The sequence below is a fragment of the Panthera uncia genome, chromosome E1, assembly GCF_023721935.1.
Source record: "Panthera uncia isolate 11264 chromosome E1, Puncia_PCG_1.0, whole genome shotgun sequence".
NCBI classification, from domain to species: domain Eukaryota; kingdom Metazoa; phylum Chordata; class Mammalia; order Carnivora; family Felidae; genus Panthera; species Panthera uncia.
In genome coordinates this window covers 59,946,056-59,967,119 of record NC_064814.1, presented here as the reverse complement: position 1 = coordinate 59,967,119, position 21,064 = coordinate 59,946,056, and the positions used below count along the sequence as shown (strand labels likewise).

Sequence of the window (21,064 nt, the reverse complement as noted above, 5' to 3'; positions counted from 1 at the left end):
AAGGCACATTCATGCCATGTTAACTCCATCCAGCCAGAACACGGACAAGCAGTTAACTTTTCAACTGAGAAACCATCACAACTTACCAACAGCTGGGGTAGAACACGAAGCATTTTCTCCTGGCCTAGGTCAGACAGGGATGCCGACTTGAGGCCCCATCACCGCTAAATACTTGACTCTGTATTTTGCATGAATGGGGTTCTCTCCTCCTCAATCACTGGCTCATGAAATGGACACGGATGCACTACCACCATCTAGTCCTCAGACCCTCTCAGGTTTCCCCACTTGTCCCCATGAAGTCCTTAACACCAGGCGAAAGTCACCCTTGGCATTCCGTCAGCACATCTCCTCGGGCTTTCCTGGACTTTCGCATACTTTCCGCTGGTGAAGAGTACGAGCCAGGTAACCTGCAGAATGCCCTTCAATGTGCCTTTGTCTGATTAGCTTCCGAACATGCAACTTCAGCAGGAAAGCACAGATACGACCGTATCCGGTGCATATTTCCGGGTGCAGAATCCTGATTTGTTCCATTACCTGTGATGTTCACTTTGACCACTGGATTAAGGGGGTGTCTGCCAGGATTCTCATGGAAGTTACTCTTTTGTCCTCTGTAATTAGTAAGTACTTTTGTGGGGAGCCTTTTTTTTTTCTTTTTTAAGTAATCTCTACACCCAGTGTGGAGCTCGAACTCACAATCCCAAGATGAAGAATCACTCCCTCTTCTGACTGAACCAGCCAGGAGCCCCTGTGGGGAGCTACTTTGAAACTATGTGAGATACTTTCTCTTCATCAGCTTTCAATATTTTTTATATCAGTGAGAACTCATGGTCTCCCATTTCATTCAATGCTCTATAAGCCATTACTATAATTTATTCTGACGCTTAAACTGCCCCTAGTTTAACCAGGGGAAGCCCACTCAAGCTGCTCCTGTGTCCCCCCGACAGACCCCTTTCATTCTTTGGGCACTTCCTTCCTTGCTGGCCCAAAAGGATCTTGTACTTTCCTGTCCCAGCTCTGGACTCAGACATTTCTCCTCAAGAGCCTGGTTCCTTTTAGTGGAGAATGGCATTTAGAAGCCTAGATGTGGGTGCCAAGTGTGCTCAGAGGTAAGAAAGATAGGAATGTGGACGTGGGTGTGCATGTGTACGTATATAAATATGACATAAACTTACGTGCACAGACATACACGCAGGGAGCTGGCTACCTACCTAACTAGCCAGTGAAAACCATGCATTTAACCAAGAGCTCCAACTTCAGGGTTCATTCTCATTTTCTTCTCTTTCTCCTCCACTAACTCTCTTTTCCAAGAGTGAGAACCTAGGCATTCATCATCTTTAATATAGTTACCTACTTCTCCATCTGTCTATGTGCCCTCAACCTCCCATCTCGGCTGCTCTGCCCTTCTTACCTGCTGAGGCTGCACCCTGGTGCTGGGTTCAGGGAGTATTACTGTTTTAGGACAAGGATATTATAAAAACCTATCAATCTTAGAATTTACAGCAAATCTCAGCAAATTCTTGTTTTCTGCTACTCCGGCTTTACATAAGCCTCCCCTGCCTGTGTGTACTGAATAAAATGCATCACTGATAACACAGGAATACCTACTATGGGCCAGACTGTGTCTGACACACTGTTACAACGAATACACAGAAGGACCCCATGTGGCAGACACTGCCTTTCTCCCTGTTTTACAGACGAGGAGAGTGAAACACAAGGAGGTTAAGCAACTTGCCTAAGATCACAAAGTGGGATTCAAACCCAAAGCCGTCGGAGTCGAGAGTCTCCCTCACTACTACCCTCCAAATGAACGCTTGAGATGAGATGAGCACATAATTGACGGCGGGTGAGCAGTTAACGGTGGCGGCCATTCTATTCGTTACGGCGCCATTTAAAAATCTCCGTGCCTAGGTTTCCACACCAAAAAAAAAAAAAAAGGAAAATCTAAAAATCATTTAAATGCCCATCTGTGATGAATTAAATGATTAAATAAAGTGTGAAGAGTCCATAAAAGAGAGCATCACTTATGAAAAGTATTGAAGAATGTAAGTGAATTATGAAATTATTAAAACTGACAAATTTTGAAGGAGAAATTTTTCATATTTATAACAAGGGGGAAAATAATAAAAGTAAGCAACCTACGTATCCTAGAATGTCCTCTGCATTTTTCATTTCCCCACTCTCATATCCCTTCTCTGTCAACAGGCCTAGGGTTGCTCTGTCTTAAGGAAGCAGGGACTAAATCAATTATTTTCAAGTCCCAGGCACAAAAACTTTAAATAAAAGCAAACAAGCTTACCAGAATGTCTTTTATTGCAATTCTCATCACTTTTTCGGTCTCATTTATTTCTAGAGGTCTGGCAATTGCTTCTGTTCTCAGTTCCTGTGAGAAAGAATGAAATGAAGTTCCTTTTTAGAAGAGGAATTCTCAAAACCAATTCCTAGATGTAGATACAGCTTATGGACTAGTGCTCTAAAGTCCCATTACATTGTGGACCTCTGAGGCAAAACCCCTTCTTCTAGCAATTCCTCCAAACGTTCTTCTAACCCTAATGCCAACCTGGCCTCCCTCCAGCTCCCTGGGCCTTCCTCAGTTACAGGCCCCACGTCCCCACAACGCCACAGACAAAATGGAGCCCACCTCTATCGCCTTTACTCCCAAGTTTGCTTCTTTACCTATATTCATTCATGGGAACCCCAAACAAGAGCAGCTCAACCTGCCGTCTGAACCCCCTGCCAGCCTCTAGGATCTTTCCTATGATTAATTCCCTCTAAGTTGCCCGTCACCGACATCTGCAGCCAACGAGAGGAGTCACCTTGGTCCTGCCCCCTAGCATTAAGCACTAAACAATCACGGGAGGCATCTGTGCCTATCATACCAGCACCGGGAACTTCTCTGAGCCGTGGGATTTGAACGTGGATGCAGTTCTGAGGTTTCTGCAGCACGTTCCCAAACTGTCTTGGGCTTCCTTCATTCCACAGCGCCTCTCGTCTCCCCCACTGTGGAAAACTACACACGGCAGGGACCATGACCTATTCAAGGACACAGAGCATGGTGCCTTGCCCGTGACTGATACTAGTCCTCGGTGAGTACATGAAAAACAAATACTGGGCAGGGGATCTTCCTCAGACCACGACTGTATACAGAATTTGAGAAGTTCCATATTCATGGCTCCCATGGCAACAGTCCGGCCACTGATTATTTCAATTCATTAGAGGACGGTGCTGAGAGAGTCCCCAGTGGAATCCCGGTTCAAGTCTCACAATGAAGCCACAGCTCTGTGGCAATTAGCAAGTGACCAGCTCTCGTCTCTAGGTCTCTTAGAATCATGTGTAGACACACGTGCCCTCCTGCACTATAAAGAGAAAACACAGGCACCTGAGGGGCTCGGTCGGTTAAGCATCTGACTTCGGCTCGGGTCATGATCTCACGGTCCGTGAGTTCGAGCCCCGCATCGGGCTCTGTGCTGGTGGCTCGGAGCCTGGAGCCCGCTTCGGATCCTGTGTCTCCCGCTCTCTCTGCCCCTCCCCCACTCACGCTGTCTCTGTCTCTCTCATTCTCTCAAGGGTAGATGTTAAAAATTAAAAAGTAGGGGCGCCTGGGTGGCGCAGTCGGTTAAGCGTCCGACTTCAGCCAGGTCACGATCTCGCGGTCCGTGGGTTCGTGCCCCGCGTCAGGCTCTGGGCTGATGGCTCGGAGCCTGGAGCCTGTTTCCGATTCTGTGTCTCCCTCTCTCTCTGCCCCTCCCCCGTTCATGCTCTGTCTCTCTCTGTCCCAAAAATAAATAAAAAACGTTGAAAAAAAAAAAAATTAAAAAGTAAATAAATAAAATAAAAGAAATAAAAAATAGAAAACAAAGAACCCAGAAAGCCTAGAGCTGCCTTGTTAACTGAATGAGCTATTAGACGGGAGCGGCCGTTGTGTTCTGCCAACCGCCCTTCACCGGGCGGCCACCACCAGGTTACCGTATCGAGAGCAGGGACGGTGAGCTGGTACCCAAGTCCCCTGCTTCCAGACCACTCCTGGCGCAGAAATGAAAAGCAAGAGAAAATACACTATCATACTTCATCAGTGATGCCAGAACATAGACCAGGAAGTGAGAGGCCACGGCTGACATACCTGACCAGAACGAGATGAATTAACCGCATTGAACTTAAAAACGTGAGATGTGAGCACGTGTGCTTCCAATGACATACATCTTTACACGTAAGAGTTAAACAGCATCCATTTCTTCTTCAACCAGCGGCTCCCAAACTCTGCCGCACATTGGAATCACCCGGAGATCTTTAAAAGCTGGATGCCTGGCTCTTAGCCCCAGACATTCTGACTCACTGGTTTGGGGGACAACGTGGACATCAGGTGATTTCAAAGGACTATAGGAGCTCTGGAAGGGTTTTAGGAAGCACGCTCTTAAACAGCTCCTTACATGTAGTGGAGGAAGCATTCTCCTTGATGGGCACTGGCTGAAACAAGCATTGCAAATGAATTTTAACTATAGCATCCACTTCAGCTGAGTGGTTGGGACTGCCTAGGTCACGGGCTCCCCAAACCTGCTGCACGTCAGAATCATCCGGAGACTTCTAACTTCCAATGCCTACGTCATACTCCAAACCAATGACATCAGAACAGAAGCTGGTATCCACGCACACGTGATTCTACCGGAAAGCAAGGTTTGGGAACCATGGGCTCAGAAGAGCACTATGTAGACAAGAATGCTGAGTTCCCCAGGAAAAAGCACCATGATCAGCAAAGTCTGCTATGGGCACAAGGAGGAAAGTTCCAGCAACATGCTACATAACTGCTATTTGTGGACTAGAAGCCACAGCTATTAAAAACAGACCAGTGGCCCTAGAAGCAAGAATGGCAGCTAACGCTGTGTATTACTTCCCAGCACGGGATCTCATTTAATCAGGTACATTTATATGTATGTATGTGTGTGTGTGTGTGTGTGTGTGTGTGTGTGTGTATAGATATATATGTATATATACACACTTAACGTTTACTCATTTTTGAGAGACAGAGAGAGAGAGAGCGCAAGCAAGGGTGGGGCAGAGAGAGAGGGAGACACAGAATCCGAAGCAGGCTCCAGGCTCTGAGCTGTCAGCACACAGCCTGACGTGGGGCTCAAACTCATGAACCGTGAGATCATGACTCGAGCCAAAGTCGGACACTCAACCGACTGAGCCACCCAGGAGCCCCAGTCAGGTATGGTTTAATGAAATCAGAAGGACCGGGAAAAGCAGAACTGGAAAGGAAACGCTGAAAAACGCTTCGTTGAGGAAGTATTCAAGCATCCGAATACCGCTTACCCTCAGCTCCACCTCCTTGCCCAGCAGGTCATACAGAGAGGCCCCTCTGGATGTGATCTCAGAAGCAAGCTGCCGGGCTGCTTTCAAGTCTGCAATCTGGAAGGAAAAATATCAAAAACGGAAATCTCGGTGATAGGTTAACAGACATTCAGAATAACCAGTTTGTTAACATCGATTCCTGTCTCCCGTCAGGATACCTGACTACTGAACATGTTTTGCACGGGACACGTGTTACATCCTGTGGAGGCGCACTCCCGGGACACGTGGGGCTCTCCGAAAATCCAAATGCCAAGTCAAATGTACTCCTCAACCAGGAAGTGTAGGAGGGTGAAAGGGACATGCTTCCTATTCCGACTCGGTCCCAACAGGGGACCCCGAAGGTAGCAGGGTGACCACAGGAGGGACAACCGGAGAGGCACACGTCCTACCTCAGAACCCTGGTGCCCCGCGTTCATCGCTCCCACCCCCCGAGCCCCCGCCTCCGGACGGGCCGCACAGGGCCGCTAAGGCCCACGTGACGTAACGCGCCCACAGCCCTGCAGCAGCGCCCGGCTCCCTCAAGGGTGGCAGCTGCTGCCGTGAAGATGACGGCCCGTGGTCTGAGCACAAGCTTCTTTCTTAGGGTTCACAGGTCACCCCCTCTTCCTTGCATCTGCTACGTTTTCCAAAGAGCCCCAATGTTTCCTTGCTCTGCTCCCTCTTGCTCTCTTGCAATTACATGTCACCCCCTTATTCCCAGACCACCAGCAACAAGGCTCCCTCTTCATTCACAGCTGAGGACTCTCTTTCCGCTTCTGCTTCCTCCAGCCCCAGCTGCACCTGCCTCACGGCAGCAAAGATCTGATTTTCTCCGCGGGAGTCTCACCTCCCCCGCTTCCGGGCCTGGAGTACATCAGAGTCTGGTCCCCCGAAGTCTTCCTAGTCACACTCCCTCCTGAGTTCTAGCCCTAACGCCGTCTATGACCTGAGGCCCGACACCTCACACTGAACGTGTTCCAGACCAAACGCCCCACCCTTCCCACCAAGCCCGCTCCTTCCATGCTCCCCTCCGTTTGGGAAACGGGCAACTTGGTCGGTTCCAGTGCTCAGACCAAAGACTTTAGAGCTAGGATGTCTGATACTGCACGGACTTGCCACATGTGTCCATTTTCAATGTTAAATTGTTTAAAATTAAATAAAATTTAGAAGAGAAAAAGATGAATAAGGAAGTAAAAAAATTTAGAACCCACCCGGCTGTGCTAGCTACGCGTGGCTAGTGGCTGCCGTACCGTGTGGCGCGGATAAAGAACCCATCCATCATCACAGAAAGTTCTACCGGACGGCGTGGCTGTAGGATCTTCCTTGCACTGTTTTCTCTCAACTCACATCCAAGTCCCCAAGATCTACGTTCAAAGAAGGTTCTAACTTCCGGTCACTTCTTTCCATGGAGGCGTCTCACTCCTGGTTAAAAACCTAGGTGTGGTTTCTCTGGCCTGACCACAGGCGACCGCCAAGGTTTTCCCTGGCGGGCCCCACGGGGAGAGCTGCGCCCACCGCGCACCAGAAGAGACTCCTCGCTGCAGGCTCTGAAGGGAGTGGCAGTCAAGGACTCCGGCCCCCTGACCCACCGGTTCCTACAAAATATCCGCCTTCCTAGCCCCAGGGCCTCCCCTCCCAGGTCTCCCATCCTCGGCCTCGGGCTGAGGTCCTCTCTGGTGCCTCCCAGGCTTCCCTGTTAGGGAGCTGAGGAGAAAACCCGAGGACAGTCTCCCCAAAGACCCAGCACCCACCACTCTGCCACTCCTGGTCCTCCCCCACCTCAGGGTGAAAACTGCTGGGGCCTTTTGTTCAGAGCTCCCTCAGGACACAACCCTTGACTGGTGCGCCCTCTCCTGGGAGAAAAAGGAATGGCGTCGGGGTGGGGGCGGGGGGGACACTTCCTCTGCTTTTAGCCCCTTGCCCAAACCATGACAGTAAGTGACTCGGGACTTAACTCCCACTTCTGACTTGCTGCTTGAACCAGGACTCCGATGCCTGGCAACTCAGCTCCCTCCTACCTCAGCTGAGCTCCTGACGTCACCCACTTGGTTCAAAGTCACTGTCATCTCTTGCTTTGTAACAGGTCCACCTCCCCCCTCACCTCCCCCCTCAGTCTGATCTCACCCCAGCAGCCAGAGTGATGCTCTTAACACAGAATTTCAAATCCCTTGCCGTCCTCCTGCTGAAGATGGCACCTCTCCCATCTCCCTACTGAGGACACCTGCCCCGGCCCTCCCCGCCCCTGCCCTGCTTTACAGTTCCCCACACGTCGGCCACCTGTGACCTGACATTCCTTCTGCTGTGTGCTTTAGTCTGACGCCCCTAACTGAGCCACAGGAAGAGCGGGTTTCCGTCCTCGGTGTTCATGCCCGCATCCCCTGTGCCTGAACTGTGCCTGGCATATAGCGGGCTTTCGATAAGGAGCTGGATTAATTTACCGTGGCTTCTGTTTGTATCCAAGTGCCGACGAGTGCAAAACTGAAAAACTGCTCTCAGTTAAGGCGTCAGGAAAGAAGTGGCGCCGGGAGTATCTGACAGGGTCCATTTCAGACCCTAAGAAATAAATATTCCGTCCCTCACCAGGAGCCTTTCATGGTCCTCACCTTTGAGCCAAGATCAAACTTGAATTTGCTGACGTCCTCTTCTCCTATCTTCGAGCCCTCCAGCCCTTTGGTCTTCATGGCGTTATAAAGGACAGAGGTGATCTTGAGAAGTTCTTTCACTGCATACCCATCTGCCTGATATAGCTTCTTGGTATTGAGTTTTATATGTGCCTTGGTGGCCTATTTGCAGACAAAAGAAGAGTAACAGTTTAAGGCCCTTTCCACGAAAAATCTAAATCAAATCCTATGTAGGTAATTGGAAAATCTCTCTTCAGTAACCTGACTGTATTAACGGTCAAACTTTCAAGTGGCTCAGGCACCGCAAGCGGGTGTGTAAACGGACGCCATCTGGATGGAGAGCAGTTTGGTAAGGGACAAGAAAATTACAAATGCACATTATCTTCGCCCCAACAATTCCAATCCTAAGGACTCATGCTAGAGACGCAGTCATGAAGAAAAGGATATGTACAGGTTATTCACGACAGCGCTGCTGCAGAGACACAAAGTTACAAACGTCTAAATGCCTATCTGTATATAAACTACATAAATCATGGTATACCCAAACAAGCACTACTACTCAGCTATAAGAAAGAATGAGGAAGCTGTATTTGTATTTGGAAAGTTCTCCAAAATGTACCATTAAGAAAGCAAGATCCCAAACACCATGTGTGTAAAGGAAGGGCAAAGAATGTATATTGTATTTGCTTACCTACGCATAAAGAAAACTCTGGAAGATGCGACTGGGGACGGAACTGGGTCAACGGGCAGGCAGGATAAAAAGCCATTCTACTGTTTCACATTTTTAAAAAATGTTGAACCGTGACATCTATTACCCATTCAAAACTAACGAGATAGAATTCTTAACAAACAATGAATTAAAAACAGAACCCCAAAACTCTGTGCTGGTGAAACGGCTACCAGAAACCTGCTAACGGGAGGCGGTCAGAAACCCGCAAGCGGCCCTGACGAGGACTCCTCTCCAGTGGGGTTCGTGTTATCACTCTATCACAAAGCTGGGAACTAACCATGAACTGGGCAATTGCCTTAATGAAGAACACTCGGTCTTGTTCAGTCTCCACATCTGAAGGGATGTCAGTGTGAGGTTCATACCTTTCACAGAAAGAAAAGACACAAGTTAATTAAGTGGAAAGTTAACACAAGAGAAAGCAGGCAGCTGAGGGGATCTGTGACAATTAGCTCTTGGAGTCCCCAGCTAAGGGGGCAAGGTTAAGAAAGACCTCAAAAGTAGCATAAAATGCTAAACACTCAAGGGAGTGAGTCCTCACCTAAGAACAGATTTATGGGATTCCAAAAATCAAGTCTGGGGCTCAGCATACAAACTTAAATCTGTCTCAGACCTGAAAGTGTAATTAACATAATCAGAACTATTACTCTAGCCGACAGCCCTTGACACAGGGCTAACGCATGAGGTTGGGAAGCGCGGAGTTACAGGTGCCACTGACGACCCGCCAGGGGTCAGAAGTCAGCAGTCTCTTCCTAGGCAGCCTGCATGCTAAGAAGGGTTTTTACACTTTTCAAGGATTACCTATCACAAACAAAACACGTGTAAGAATTTGCAACAACGATCTTATGTAGCCTGTGACAGCTAAAATAGTCGCAATCCCCTTAGAAAAGTCTGCCAACCCTGAATCGTGGTAGATTTCTCACCCAAAATGAAATTTAAAACTTGGTAATTTCTACTCCAGTGCTCATCAGAGTGTGTGGGGAGACCATCACTCCCTGTGGAAGTGAGAGCATGAAGAGGCACTTGGACCTGAGCGCAGTGCATGCTTCCGACTAAGAAATCTCCTTTTACCACTGCCTGGTATATTCCCTTCTCCCACGGCGTTCTTGGTACTCCACTGATTTTTTTTTTTTTAACATTTATTTATTTTTGAGAGACAGACAATGAGCAGGGGAGGGGTAGAGAGAGGTAGACACAGAATTGGAAGCAGGTTCCAGGCTCTGAGGTCTCAGCACAGAGCCCTATGTGGGGCCTGAACCCACGAACCATGAGATCATGACCTGAGCTGAAGTCAGACGCTTAAACGACGGAGCCACCCAGGCGCCCCTATACTCCACTGATTTTAAACAGGTTACAAAGGAGTCTGTCAAACTCACAATTTATTGAATTCTTGGGGTGCCCGGGTGGCTCAGTTGGTTAAGTGTCCAACCTCGGCTCAGGTCATGATCTCACAGTTCGTGGGTTCGAGCCCCGCGTCGGGCTCCACGCAGACAGCTCGCAGCCTGGAGCCTGCTTTGTATTCTGCCTGTCTCTCTCCCTCTCTTTCTCTCTCGAAAATAAATAAACGTTAAAAAAAATTTTTTTTAATTTATTGAATTCTTCCTTTTGCTTCACAACGGTATCCTATTCTTGGTAGCTATGGAATATGGTATTCATTCTTAGACCTCAATAAAAGTTCTAACCGTTTCACCAGCCAAAGAAGCACTTCAGACACAAGTCCAAAATTTGGTGTGCGGAAATTTTCCATAGAGATATGTCGAGGGTATCCCAAGGCTCTCATCATCTCTGTGAAATCTGTCCAAAGGTAAAACAATTCAGTCAGTTCCCCATCAAAGACCAACCACTTATTAACTTCGACATTTCCCTTGCTTTCCCTGGTTATTCCCAACATATTGACAGTTTGGGGGACTATTTATCAACTCTCTAAGAGGGAAAGTGAAAAGGAGATGAAAGGTGAAATACCTCCTCTGCTTCCTGAAAAACATTTAAGTTCAACGGGAGGGCAAAGTAAAAGCTTTACGTTATAACAGGGTTTAGGGACTGGCTGTGAATCTGTCTTTGATAGGTCATTTCTCTTGGATATCTTTCTCTGTACTATTCAAAATGAGAATTACTTGTGGGGCAGGGTTCCCTCCCTAAGGAGAGAAAAAAAAAAAACCAAAACCTCAAGGCAACCTGGCTATACACGTACCACACGTACGTGACAACATCCGTCACGACCTTGTAACAGGAGATCACCAGTTCAGACTACGTGTTTGTGTCTTACCATATATGGGAGACAAAGAAGTAAAAAATAGATTTAAAAAACTACACCATGAGGCACTGGGGGCTCAGTTCTTCGGGTACGAACCCAACTGAGCGGTGCCGGCAAGAATAAAGTTGCTTCCCGGAAACAAAAGCCTCAGTGTCACGACTCTGCCCGAGGATCCCACTACACCTGGCTTTATACAAGGTCATAAGGAAGAAATACATTACATGTGAACAGTGGTTACGTTTAGAGGTGATGGTGGTCAGGGAGAAGTTCACCTGAGTTATTTTGGAGTTGTCTTTTTTATCTTTGTTTAGTGAGCATAAGGTCCTATATAACCCAAATTTTAAAGGTTAATTGCATATTTAAAGAAATCTTAAAGAGACTGGTGGAACTATACAGCAATACTTAGATTTTTTTTTTTTTTTTTATACACCAGAACAAGAAACAACACTACTGATACTTGTCGAAACCGGAGGTGGTGGTCACTAAGCTTTGAGCAGAATGAGCAAATGAACACAACAAACGTTTTTTGCGTTTCCACAACGTGCCAAGGTCTATATTCGGTGCGCTTCGGGCTACAGAATGCCTGTCCTCGCCCTTCCTGAAGGTTCAAAATATCTCAGCGACATTCACAAATAAACTTCCTGGGCACCGGAGGTTAGGTTGGATGTCAGCAGGCAACAGAAGAGAAGGTACGAGCAAAGGAAAGAGCAAAGGCACAGAGGGCCTCTGTCACTGTTTTCTGGGAAATGTGAACAGTGGTGGTAAATAATGTGGCAGTCTTCCCACCACACAGCCAGGACCTGCCTAAATCCGTCCTCCTATTGAGTAGTCAGGTTCGGTTAATTCCGCAAAATGGGGACAATTTGACTGAGACTCTTACCATAAATTGCACACACGTTTGGCATTCATTAAGGGCAAAATGTTCAGAAATTCCCTTCTTACACCTTCCCCCCCCAACACAACTCCATTGAGCGTCCCCTAGCAGAACGCTGGCCTCGGCCTCTAACAGTGGGGGGGGGGGGGGGGGGGCAGAAACTGGTCTCTACAACGCACAGTCCCCCAGACCCCGCAAATCCCAGAGGTCGTAATTCACACCGTGGTACTACCAGGGGTGTCACTAAAACGCGAGGCCTCCAATCACAACTGAAAGGAGTAATCGTTAATGGTGACATTTCCAGCAATTCGGTTGGAAAACTGGCAGTGAAGACGCACCCCCGACCACACCACATTGGCAATCACCGGCTCCACCCACGCAGGTGGAGCCCGTCTGCTCAACCGCTTCAGATTCAGAAAATGATGGTGCCTAAAAGGCAAGAGAATTCGATTCACACAGGGCCAAGTCCGGATCCTTGGTTCCACCCAGTTCTAGCTGCGTGACCTAAAGCAAGCAACTTTACCTCTCCGTGGCTCGAAGTATTTCATCCCGATTACACTACCTACCTCACTGCCAAAGCGAGGACTAAAATACCGTATTGAATGTAAAACGCCTGGTGTGTAACAGGTGCTCCAGAGAATTAGTAACGAATTCTCTTATCCGGATTCCACTTCCCCACCCTTCCAGCAGAGGTGTCTGGGCTCCCTTCTCCTCACCAGCTCTGTTAGGAAGCACGCAGGCTTTGGAAGTTAGACAACCTGAATTCAAACTCCAGCGCCGGCTCTCACCGCCTGTGTCCTCTGACCGAGTTACCTGACCTGGCTGCCCGTTTCCTCCTCTCTAAATACAGGAGCACAGAGTAGCTCCGGGGAGTAAATGAAACGATGCACACGCACAGAACAGGAACTACCTGGCAGATCGTAAAAATTCGGTATCAGCTGCAAGTATTATCAATCACCAGTCCCCTCCTCGGTTTTCTGAGCTCTTAAGCTAACCCCACTCAAAAACGTCTCATCGTCTTCCAATAGGGCAGCGAGCAGCCCCGTGTGGCAACACAAGTCCTATGACATTAGATACGATTAACCCCGGCTCCTCAGCCGCACTAGCCACACGCGGCCGCGGGCACACACACAACCCCCCGCCATCGCAGAGACAAGGCTGGGGCGCCCAGCCTGGAAGGGGTGGGGGGGGGGGGCGGCAGCGGGCAGGGACACCCCTGAGCCGCACAGGCTCGAGAGGGGGTTCTGGCCGTGCACGCCTCGGACCGAGGACCCGCAGGTGACAGCGGGCAGGTATGCCTTACTGCGGAGGTCGCGGAAAGACATGGCGCTCTGGTCCCCAGCAGCCTGGAGTCTGGGTCGCTCGCCCTCAGCGCTCACGGGTTTCTATGGCAACACACCCAGCCCTCAACGGCGCGCGGCCGGGGCCAAACAAGACTGGGCCGGAAGGGGCCCCGTCGCGCGCGTACGCATGCGCAAGCGAGAGGGCGCTGGGCCCGGTGCGCCTGGCGACGCTGAGGGACTCCGGTCGCGGCTAGGGGCTGCGAGTGCGCAGCATTTGCGTACCCTTCACACACGTTGCAAACACACATGTGGCCCTGGCGGACGCATTCTGATCACCTACTACGTGCCTGACACTGTGCTAGGCGCTCTACGTACTGCTTCACATTTCTTCCTCAACTCCCCTAGACAGAATGTACGGTAATGTTACGAAGCCGGGTCTCCCGTGCCCAGCACATTTCTCTCTGCCATGGGTAAACTTGCTGGCTTCACCGGCGACCGAAGGCCCAGAGAAGCGGCAACAGCATGAAGGGGCGAGGCCCGGGATGTAGCTGAGCGAAAACCCAGGCTGACCACCAGGCGGCGACAGGCGGCTCTGGCGCGACCGCGCCTGCGCAGCTGGCTCGGGCTTCACAACAGGCCGGAAATCGGCCCCGGTCCTTGCAGGCCGGGGATTGTCCTGGCAACCGTGGCTTTTGGGGCGTGGGTGTGGGCGTGAGCCCGTGGAGGGAGTGTGGGGCTGCTAGGTGAGGGATGCGCGTGACACGTGGCCTGGCCGCCGGGAGATCCCGTGGGAGTCCTCCCTGCCTGGCTGCCAAGGTGGGAGGCAGGCGACCGAGAGGGGCTGGGGGCGTGATTGAAGTGTGCCGAGTCCGGAAGGGCGGGCCAAGAGGAGGTAGTGCCACCCTCTGGCCACCCTCCTCCCTGTTGGTGTGGGCGAAGGAACCGACGCACAAAGGCTCGGCCCTTAAAGAGAGTCCCGAAATAGAGCCCACACACCTGGTCGCGCTTCCGTGGAGAGTTTTGTTTTTCCCTAAACGTAAAGCTTAAAATCTATAGTTTTCTAGAAGAAAACTTAGGGGAAACGTGTTGTGACTGTGTTGAGCAAGATCTCTTAGATACACCAGAAGTATGACCCCTTAAAAAAAAAAAAAGTTAAAAAAAAAAATACATTGGACTGCAGCAAAATTTAAAACTGCTCTTCAAGACACTTTTAAGAAAATGAAAAGATAGCCCACAGTCTAGAAAAAAATATCCACGAAACACACGTGATAGGAAGATTTGTATCCAGAATACATAATGAACTCTCCAAATCAGTAAGAAAGCAAATCATTTGAAAGCAGACAAAAAGGGGGCGCCTGGGTGGCTCAGTCTGTTGAGCCTCCGATTTAGGCTCAGGTCGTGATCTCACGGTCTGTGAGTTTGAGCCCCGCGATGGACTCTGTGCTGACAACGCAGAGCCTGGAGCCGGCTTCCAGTTCTGTGTCTCCCTCTCTCTGCCCCTCCCCCTGCTCATGCTCTGTCTCTGTCTCAAAGATAAATATTAAAAAACAAACAAACATATGGCTGAGCAATTCTACTCCCAAGTATTTGCCCAAGAGAAACAAACAAAAACTTAGGTTCACACAAAAACCTGTACACAAACATTGATCCCAAAACTTGAAAGCATTCAAACGGACATCCCTCAATTTATGAATGGATAAACTGTGATATATCCATATAACGGATTACCAGTCAGAAGTAAAAAAAGAAACGAACTGCTGATATATATAGGAGGACAATGCTGAAACTCCAATGCCTTATGCTAACTGGAAGAAGCCGGAATCAAAAGGCTACATACTGTATGATTCCATTTACATGACAGTCTGGATAAGAAGACATCAATAGTTGCCAGGAGAAGGTAGGTACAAAAGAATATTTGGAGGGTGATGGAACTGTTCTATATCTTGATCGTGGTGCTAACTATATGACAGTAGGTGTTTATAAAAACTTACAGAACTTTGCACAAAAAAAGGTCAGTTTTACCATATCTAAAATTGTGTCTCAGTAAGCATGACTAAAATCAAAAAAGCTTTAAAAAAGCAAAACTAGAGGTGCCTGAGTGGCCCAGTTAGTTAAGTGTCCGACTCGATTTCAGCTCAGGTCATGATCTCACGATTTGTCAGAACCTGCTTGGGATTCTCTCTCTCCTTCTCTCTCTGCCCCTCCCCCACTCTCGAAATAAAGAAATAACCTATTGTCAATTCTTTGGGGTATATACCTAGGAGCGGAATTACTGGGTTGTATGGCAATTCTATGTTTAACTTGTAGAGGAACTGCTAAACTGTTTTCCCACAGTGGTTGCACCATTTTACATCCCCACCAGCAGTGTAAGAAGGTTCTAACTTCTCCCACATATTCTTTTTTTTTTTTTATTTTTTTTAACGTTTATTTATTTTTGAGACAGAGAGAGACAGAACATGAACAGGGGAGGGGCAGAGAGAGAGGGAGACACAGAATCCGAAACGGGCTCCAGGCTCCGAGCTGTCAGCACAGAGCCCGACGCGGGGCTCGAACTCACGGACCGCAAGATCATGACCTGAGCTGGAGTTGGACGCTTAACCCACTGAGCCACCCAGGCGCCCCACCTTCTCCCACATTTTCATTAATATTGTCATTTTTTTTTCTTATGGCCATCCTCATGGGTATAAAGTGGTATCTCACGATCATTTAAATTTGTAATTCCCTAATGACTAATGATGTTCAACATCTTTTCATGTGCTTACTAACCATTTGTGTATCTTCTTCGGGAAAAATGTCCATTCAAGTTCTTCATCCATTTTCAGATTGGGTTTTTGTTGAGTTTTTAAGAGCTCTTTATATATTCTGGATACTGTGCTTATCAGAGATATAATTCATAAGGTTATCCCATTCTGTAGTCTTTTCACTTCTTGATAGTGTCTTTTGTAGCACACAAATTTTCACTTTTGATGAGGTCCAATTTATCTATTTTTTCTTTTGTTGCTTGTGCTTTTGTTATTATATCTAAGAAACCACTGCCAAATCCAGGGTCGTGAAGGTTTACCCCTGTGTTTTCTTTAAATAGTTTTACAGTTTTAGCTCCTACAGGTAGGTCTTTGTTGTATTTTGAGGTAATGTTTGTAAATGATGTGAGGTAGGGGTCCAAGTCCATTCTTTGGCATCTGGCTGTCCAGTTGTCCCAGCACCATTGTTGAAGAGACTATTTTTCTCCTATTGAATAATCTTGGCACCCTTGTTGAAAATCAATTGACCAGAGATGCATAGGTTTATTTCTGGGCTCTCTTTTCTATTCTATTGGTTGGGACATCTATCCTTATGCCAGTTCCACACTCTGGATTACTGTAGGATTATCGTAAGTGTTGCAAACAGCGGTAAGGAATCTTCAAACTTTTTCTTTTTTGGAGAGTGTTGCTGTCTCAACCAGGTTAAACCTTCAGTCCATGAACAAGGATATATATATACATATATATATACACACATATATCCATACACACACACACACGTGTGTGTGTGTGTGTGTGTGTGTGTGTGTATGTTTCCCTTTTTTTCTAGCACTTGTGTAGTTTTCAGTATGTCTTCCACCTCCTTGGTTAAATTTATTCCTGTTTTATTCTTTTTCTTTGCTACTATGTAAAAATACAATTAATTTTTGTGTGTTGATCTCGAGTCCTGTAACTAATGAGCTGAACTTTTTCTCTAATGGTTTTATCCAAATAGGTTTTGTTTTTACATGTGACTTCATGTTTTCCCTATATGAGAACAGGTATCTGTGTATGAGTTTAACTTTTGAAGAAACTGTCTCCCAAAACAGTCATATCACTTTACATGCCCCCCAGCAGTGCACAGAGCCCCAGTTCCTCCACATCCGTCCTTACACTTGGTACGGCCCACATGATACCCCATCATCAACTTACAGGGCAATGGACGGTTAGAAAAATCAAGTGACTTTCGCAGCCACCCCAAACCACCTTCTCAGCAGGCTCAAAGCACTGGCTCAGATCTCACCAAGTCTGTGCCCTTAGAGCCTCATTTCCCACCCACGGATGAGCAAACTGACACCCCGAGAGGTCACTGAGGGAGTGACTCTCCGGCCTTCAAGACCTGAGTCTGTTTTGTGTGGCCTGTCCCAAACCAGAAGATCAGGGACCTCCTCTAGGATTCCACCCCCTTCCCTTGCCCTCCACCCACCCTTCCCCTACCCCGGGGCATCACGCTCTCCCAAACTTGGGGGTCCAGGAAGGCTGGGAGTGTTCCGTTTGACATCACAGAGCCGGTTGCCACGGGAGACGTGCAGACCCAGGCAGGGGAGAGCAGAGCCCTGCTGCACAGGAGGCCCAGCAGCTCCTCCCCCACCACGCTGGCCCTCCATGGAAGCCTTGGTCTGTGCGTTCTCTGAGCTGCGCATAAGAGAAGGTGCCGGGCTGCAGGGAGGAGTGGCAGGAGGAGAGATGCCCTCCTGTCCCGACCTGGGCCCAAAGCCACCGGAGTGGCCTCAGGGACATGCATGCTTGGGAGAGGGGAATGGCCAAGGGTCTAGGCTGTGTGATCCTGGACCCACTGTGCAATTTCTATACTGACACCGGAATGCTCTTTCTAGGCTAGGGGGGCAAAAATGGGTGGTAGAAAGGGCTTGAAAATCCTGAAAAAAATCTTTGTGCCACGGTCTCGGGTTTCTCAGACCTCCCTGTCGGATGGGAAAGGGAAGAGGAGTAACATATTGGGTGAGGGTTGGCAGGAGGCAGGGGACTGAGCCTGTTTGGCGGACAGGCAGGTCGAAGCTCGGCAAGCCACGGGTGGTGTCCATTACGAGAGCTGGCCTTAAAGCACGTGACTATGTTCTCCCCTCGTGGCTGCCGTGGCCTGCCAGCCACCACCCTCTTGCTCTTCCCTCTGCAGATGCAGTGAGCTGGGCCCGAGGACATCCCAGCCACCCCGACACGCCACCCAACATCTACGAGGGGGGCCTGGGGGCCCAGCAGCAGTGCCCTGGTGCCCAGGGAAGCAAGCCCAAGAACTTCCGGCTGCGCCACCTCCGGGGCCTGGGTCTCTACCTGCCGAGCCACATGCAGCCCGCCGGCCAGGGTGAGAGCCACTGGCTGGGCCAGCTCATGGCCAGGGGCTGCCTCCCACCGCCCGAGGGTATGGCTTGGCCCCTAGACCTGCCACACGGGACTCTGGGCCCAGGGGACAGCCACCGCTCAGTTCTTCTGGAAACTCAAGTGCCCGGGGACAGCCTGGAAAATCCAGGTGAGGCAGGGCTGGGACAGGAGGGTAAGACCCAGAGAAGGGTTTGTTGGGGACTCAGATGGACCCAGATGGGCCCTTCTTCACTCCCGAGGTTCCTGGGTTCCTATCCCAGCTCTGCCTTCAACGAGGGACCTTGGACAACTTCGTCCCCACCACCCCACCCCCAACTTCAGTTTGCCTGTTTGTAAAATGAGGGGGCTGAGTTAGACAAGGGTCCTTCTGGCTTGAACCATCCATTTCCTTCTTTCTCCTCCCTTCCTTAGGGTTCTCTTTATGGAGAACTGCTCCTCCTTTCCTATTCTGAAGAATGCCAGGTTCGGGGTGGGGGGGTGCGCTGGTCATAGGATGGGCTAGCAGCCTCCCTTCAGTCCCTCCGAGTGATTCCTCTCTGTCCACTTTCTTCAGCTTCCAGTTCCAGCGTGGACCCGGCCAAGGGTGCCCCCTCCCAGCCTGGTCCCCCAGAAGGCTCGGGGCTCAGGCCGAAGAGGTCCTGGGGGGCCTCAGAGGAGTCCACATGTCCCTTGTGCAAGAGAACCCGCTCTGGGGCTCTGGAGAGACCATAGGGATCTGATGGCAGGACTGGCTGTCCCAGCTCGGGACGGGAAAGGAAAGGATGGCTCAGGAGAGGGAGGCAGGTCCAGAGAGGAAGGGCTCAGCCCCCACCAGGAGTCACCCCACAGAGACACCCCAGCAGCTGCCCAGCACCAGAGCCTGGGCCTCAGGAAAACTCAAGGGGGGGGGGGGGAGGGAGGAGGAGGTCCCGAGGGAGGAACAGAAAAAAAATAGAAGCCCTTGCAGCCTGCTCCAACTCAGGTCAGCCACCTGTACCTGGGAGGCCAGGCTGATCGGAGACTTGGGCTCCCAAGAGGCTGAGAAGCCCACAGGTCTAATTTTAATAAAAGCCAAGGCCTGCACCTTCTTGTCCCTGGGTCGGTCTGTGGGGAGGTCAATGCACAGAGTCTCTCAGAGAAGTTGCCAGCTGCACTGAGAGCAAAGTTCTGGGTTGATGCCAGGGAGGATCCAAGGTGCTCCCACCCTTGGTTGAGGAGTGAACACCTTCTTCTGGATGAGACTCCCAGAAGGCTTCCCGGATGGGCAAGGTCTCGACAGACCTAAACGCGAGGCGTGGGATTCTGGCCGAGGCAGCAGAGTACAAACGAAAGCAGGCCATGTGTAGGGAGCGTGCCAGGAAGAGAGCAAGTTCCCAACCTGGGCAGAGATGCTGGTCTGAACCCCACGCCGCCGCTCACCCAGGCCTTGGTTGAGTTCACTGCTCCGTGGGGAACCCCGGCCGTCCTGTCCCTCCAGGCAGGATGGGCACAGCCCTTCTCCCTGCTGGGCTGGACTCCAAGCACCTCGGCTTGGACCTCTGTACCAACGTGTGTCAGCATCAGCCCCGTTGACATTGGGGCCAGATCTTTGTCGCAGCAGCCATCCCTGCATCGTAGGATGTCTAGCAGCCTCCACCCACTGGATTCCCATAGGACTCTCCTCCCAATGTGTCAACCAAGTGTCTCCAGGGTCCAGTGTCCCCTGGGGGAGACAGAATCACTCTGGTTGAGACCCTCTGCTCTACATCACTAGAACTCAGCCCAGTAGGGACAGGATGGGAGGACCTGGGTTCGTCTCAATGCCCCCCGTGTGGCTGACTTCCAGTCCTGGCAACCCTGCTCGGGCTAGGGCTGAGCTCGTCCCACCATGGGCTCCTGGGTGATGACCCAGGACCAGACCACATGTGATGATGTCAAGGACACTATGGATACCTGGGTTCCTTCCAGATGCAGGGAAATAATCCCTCAGAGCCCCTCCCTGCCCCTGTACCCCGGTCCCACCCTTGGACATTTTGTAGGCCCCTGGTCAGCAGATTCTGGAGACTCAGGTCCCTGGGTGGATGTGCACTTGGGCAGTGGGAGCCTGAGGTGGCAGCAGCCAGACAGCAGCCCCAGGAGGACTGAAGAGAGTAGGTGTTTGAATCCTCCAGCCGGACTGCGACAGGGACACGGCCGCCTGGCGGACCTACCAGATGAGCCACTGGGCAGTGGCAAAAAGGGCGGCTCCCTGCTGCCCCAGAAGGCCAAGGCCAGGTGGACTGCTGAAGACAGATGTTAGGGAGACTGTCCTGAGCACTGGGCAGAAGTGAGACCTTGCCAGAATCCACGGTATATGGTCCTTGGAGGCAGGGCCCCAATCCCTGCACTTTTGGATGAAGCTGTTGGGCTCAGGGAGGAGCACAGGCTGCCCCGGGGTCCAACTCTTGGGATGTGGTCAGTGGCCACCGTGGCCTCTGATGCACGTGTCCTGGTATTCTCGCTCGTGTAGTCCCCACCTGGAATTGGGACTGGCTCTGGGTCTTGCTTCACCAGCAGAATGTGGCAGAAGGGACGTGGTGTCACTTGTGGCCTGAAGGAGGCCTGGCAGCTTCTGCTGTGTGCCCCGGAGGAGCCCCCCATATGATGGGTAACGAAGTCGGCCCGGGGGAGGCCACGTGGAGGGAACCGCGGCCACAGGCACGGCCAAGCTCTGGGCCTCCTGGAGCGGGTCCCTTGGCCCCAGTCGAGCCGCCCCACTTGAGGTCACGGAGACCAGACAACCTGCAGTCCCAGCTCTTCCCTGGGAGAGACATTTGCTGCAATGACAAGCTGGCTCCAAAGAAAAGTCGCTTAGCTCACCTCTAAACGGCTCTTGCCTAAACCTCCGGAGGTTTTCTTGAAAAAC

At 50.3% G+C, this 21,064-nt stretch overlaps 2 protein-coding genes across 8 annotated transcripts in view; one reads left to right on the top strand and one right to left on the bottom strand.

Moving 5' to 3' along the window:
• CLUAP1 (clusterin associated protein 1) overlaps positions 1-13,222 on the bottom strand; it is a 35,783-nt gene extending 22,561 nt beyond the window's left edge. Inside the window, exons 1-7 of one of the 4 annotated variants that reach the window (XM_049637394.1) lie at positions 13,105-13,215; positions 12,518-12,711; positions 10,356-10,467; positions 8,954-9,038; positions 7,929-8,108; positions 5,308-5,403; positions 2,297-2,380 (exon numbers count right to left, since the gene is read on the bottom strand). In XM_049637394.1, the coding sequence (XP_049493351.1) occupies positions 2,297-2,380; positions 5,308-5,403; positions 7,929-8,108; positions 8,954-9,038; positions 10,356-10,456 (546 nt within the window). In that variant the 5' untranslated portion in view covers positions 10,457-10,467; positions 12,518-12,711; positions 13,105-13,215. Of the gene's footprint in view, positions 1-2,296; positions 2,381-4,117; positions 4,676-5,307; positions 5,404-7,928; positions 8,109-8,953; positions 9,039-10,355; positions 10,657-12,517; positions 12,712-13,104 lie in introns of those variants that run through there. The other 3 variants (XM_049637393.1, XM_049637392.1, XM_049637395.1) reach the window with 3 other exon arrangements.
• CE1H16orf90 (chromosome E1 C16orf90 homolog) lies at positions 4,696-19,263 on the top strand. Of its 4 annotated transcripts, XM_049637400.1 has the most exons (4): positions 4,696-4,910; positions 11,361-11,616; positions 17,999-18,349; positions 18,755-19,263. In XM_049637400.1, the coding sequence occupies exons 2-4, from the start codon at positions 11,592-11,594 to the stop codon at positions 18,910-18,912; spliced, it is 534 nt and encodes a 177-aa protein (XP_049493357.1). In that variant the 5' UTR covers positions 4,696-4,910; positions 11,361-11,591; the 3' UTR covers positions 18,913-19,263. The 4 variants fall into 4 exon arrangements, with proteins under 4 accessions (XP_049493357.1, XP_049493359.1, XP_049493356.1 ...); XM_049637402.1 differs by lacking the exons at positions 4,696-4,910; positions 11,361-11,616 and adding an exon at positions 13,314-14,981; XM_049637399.1 differs by lacking the exons at positions 4,696-4,910; positions 11,361-11,616 and adding an exon at positions 17,393-17,515.
• Positions 19,264-21,064: the final 1,801 nt, after the last annotated feature.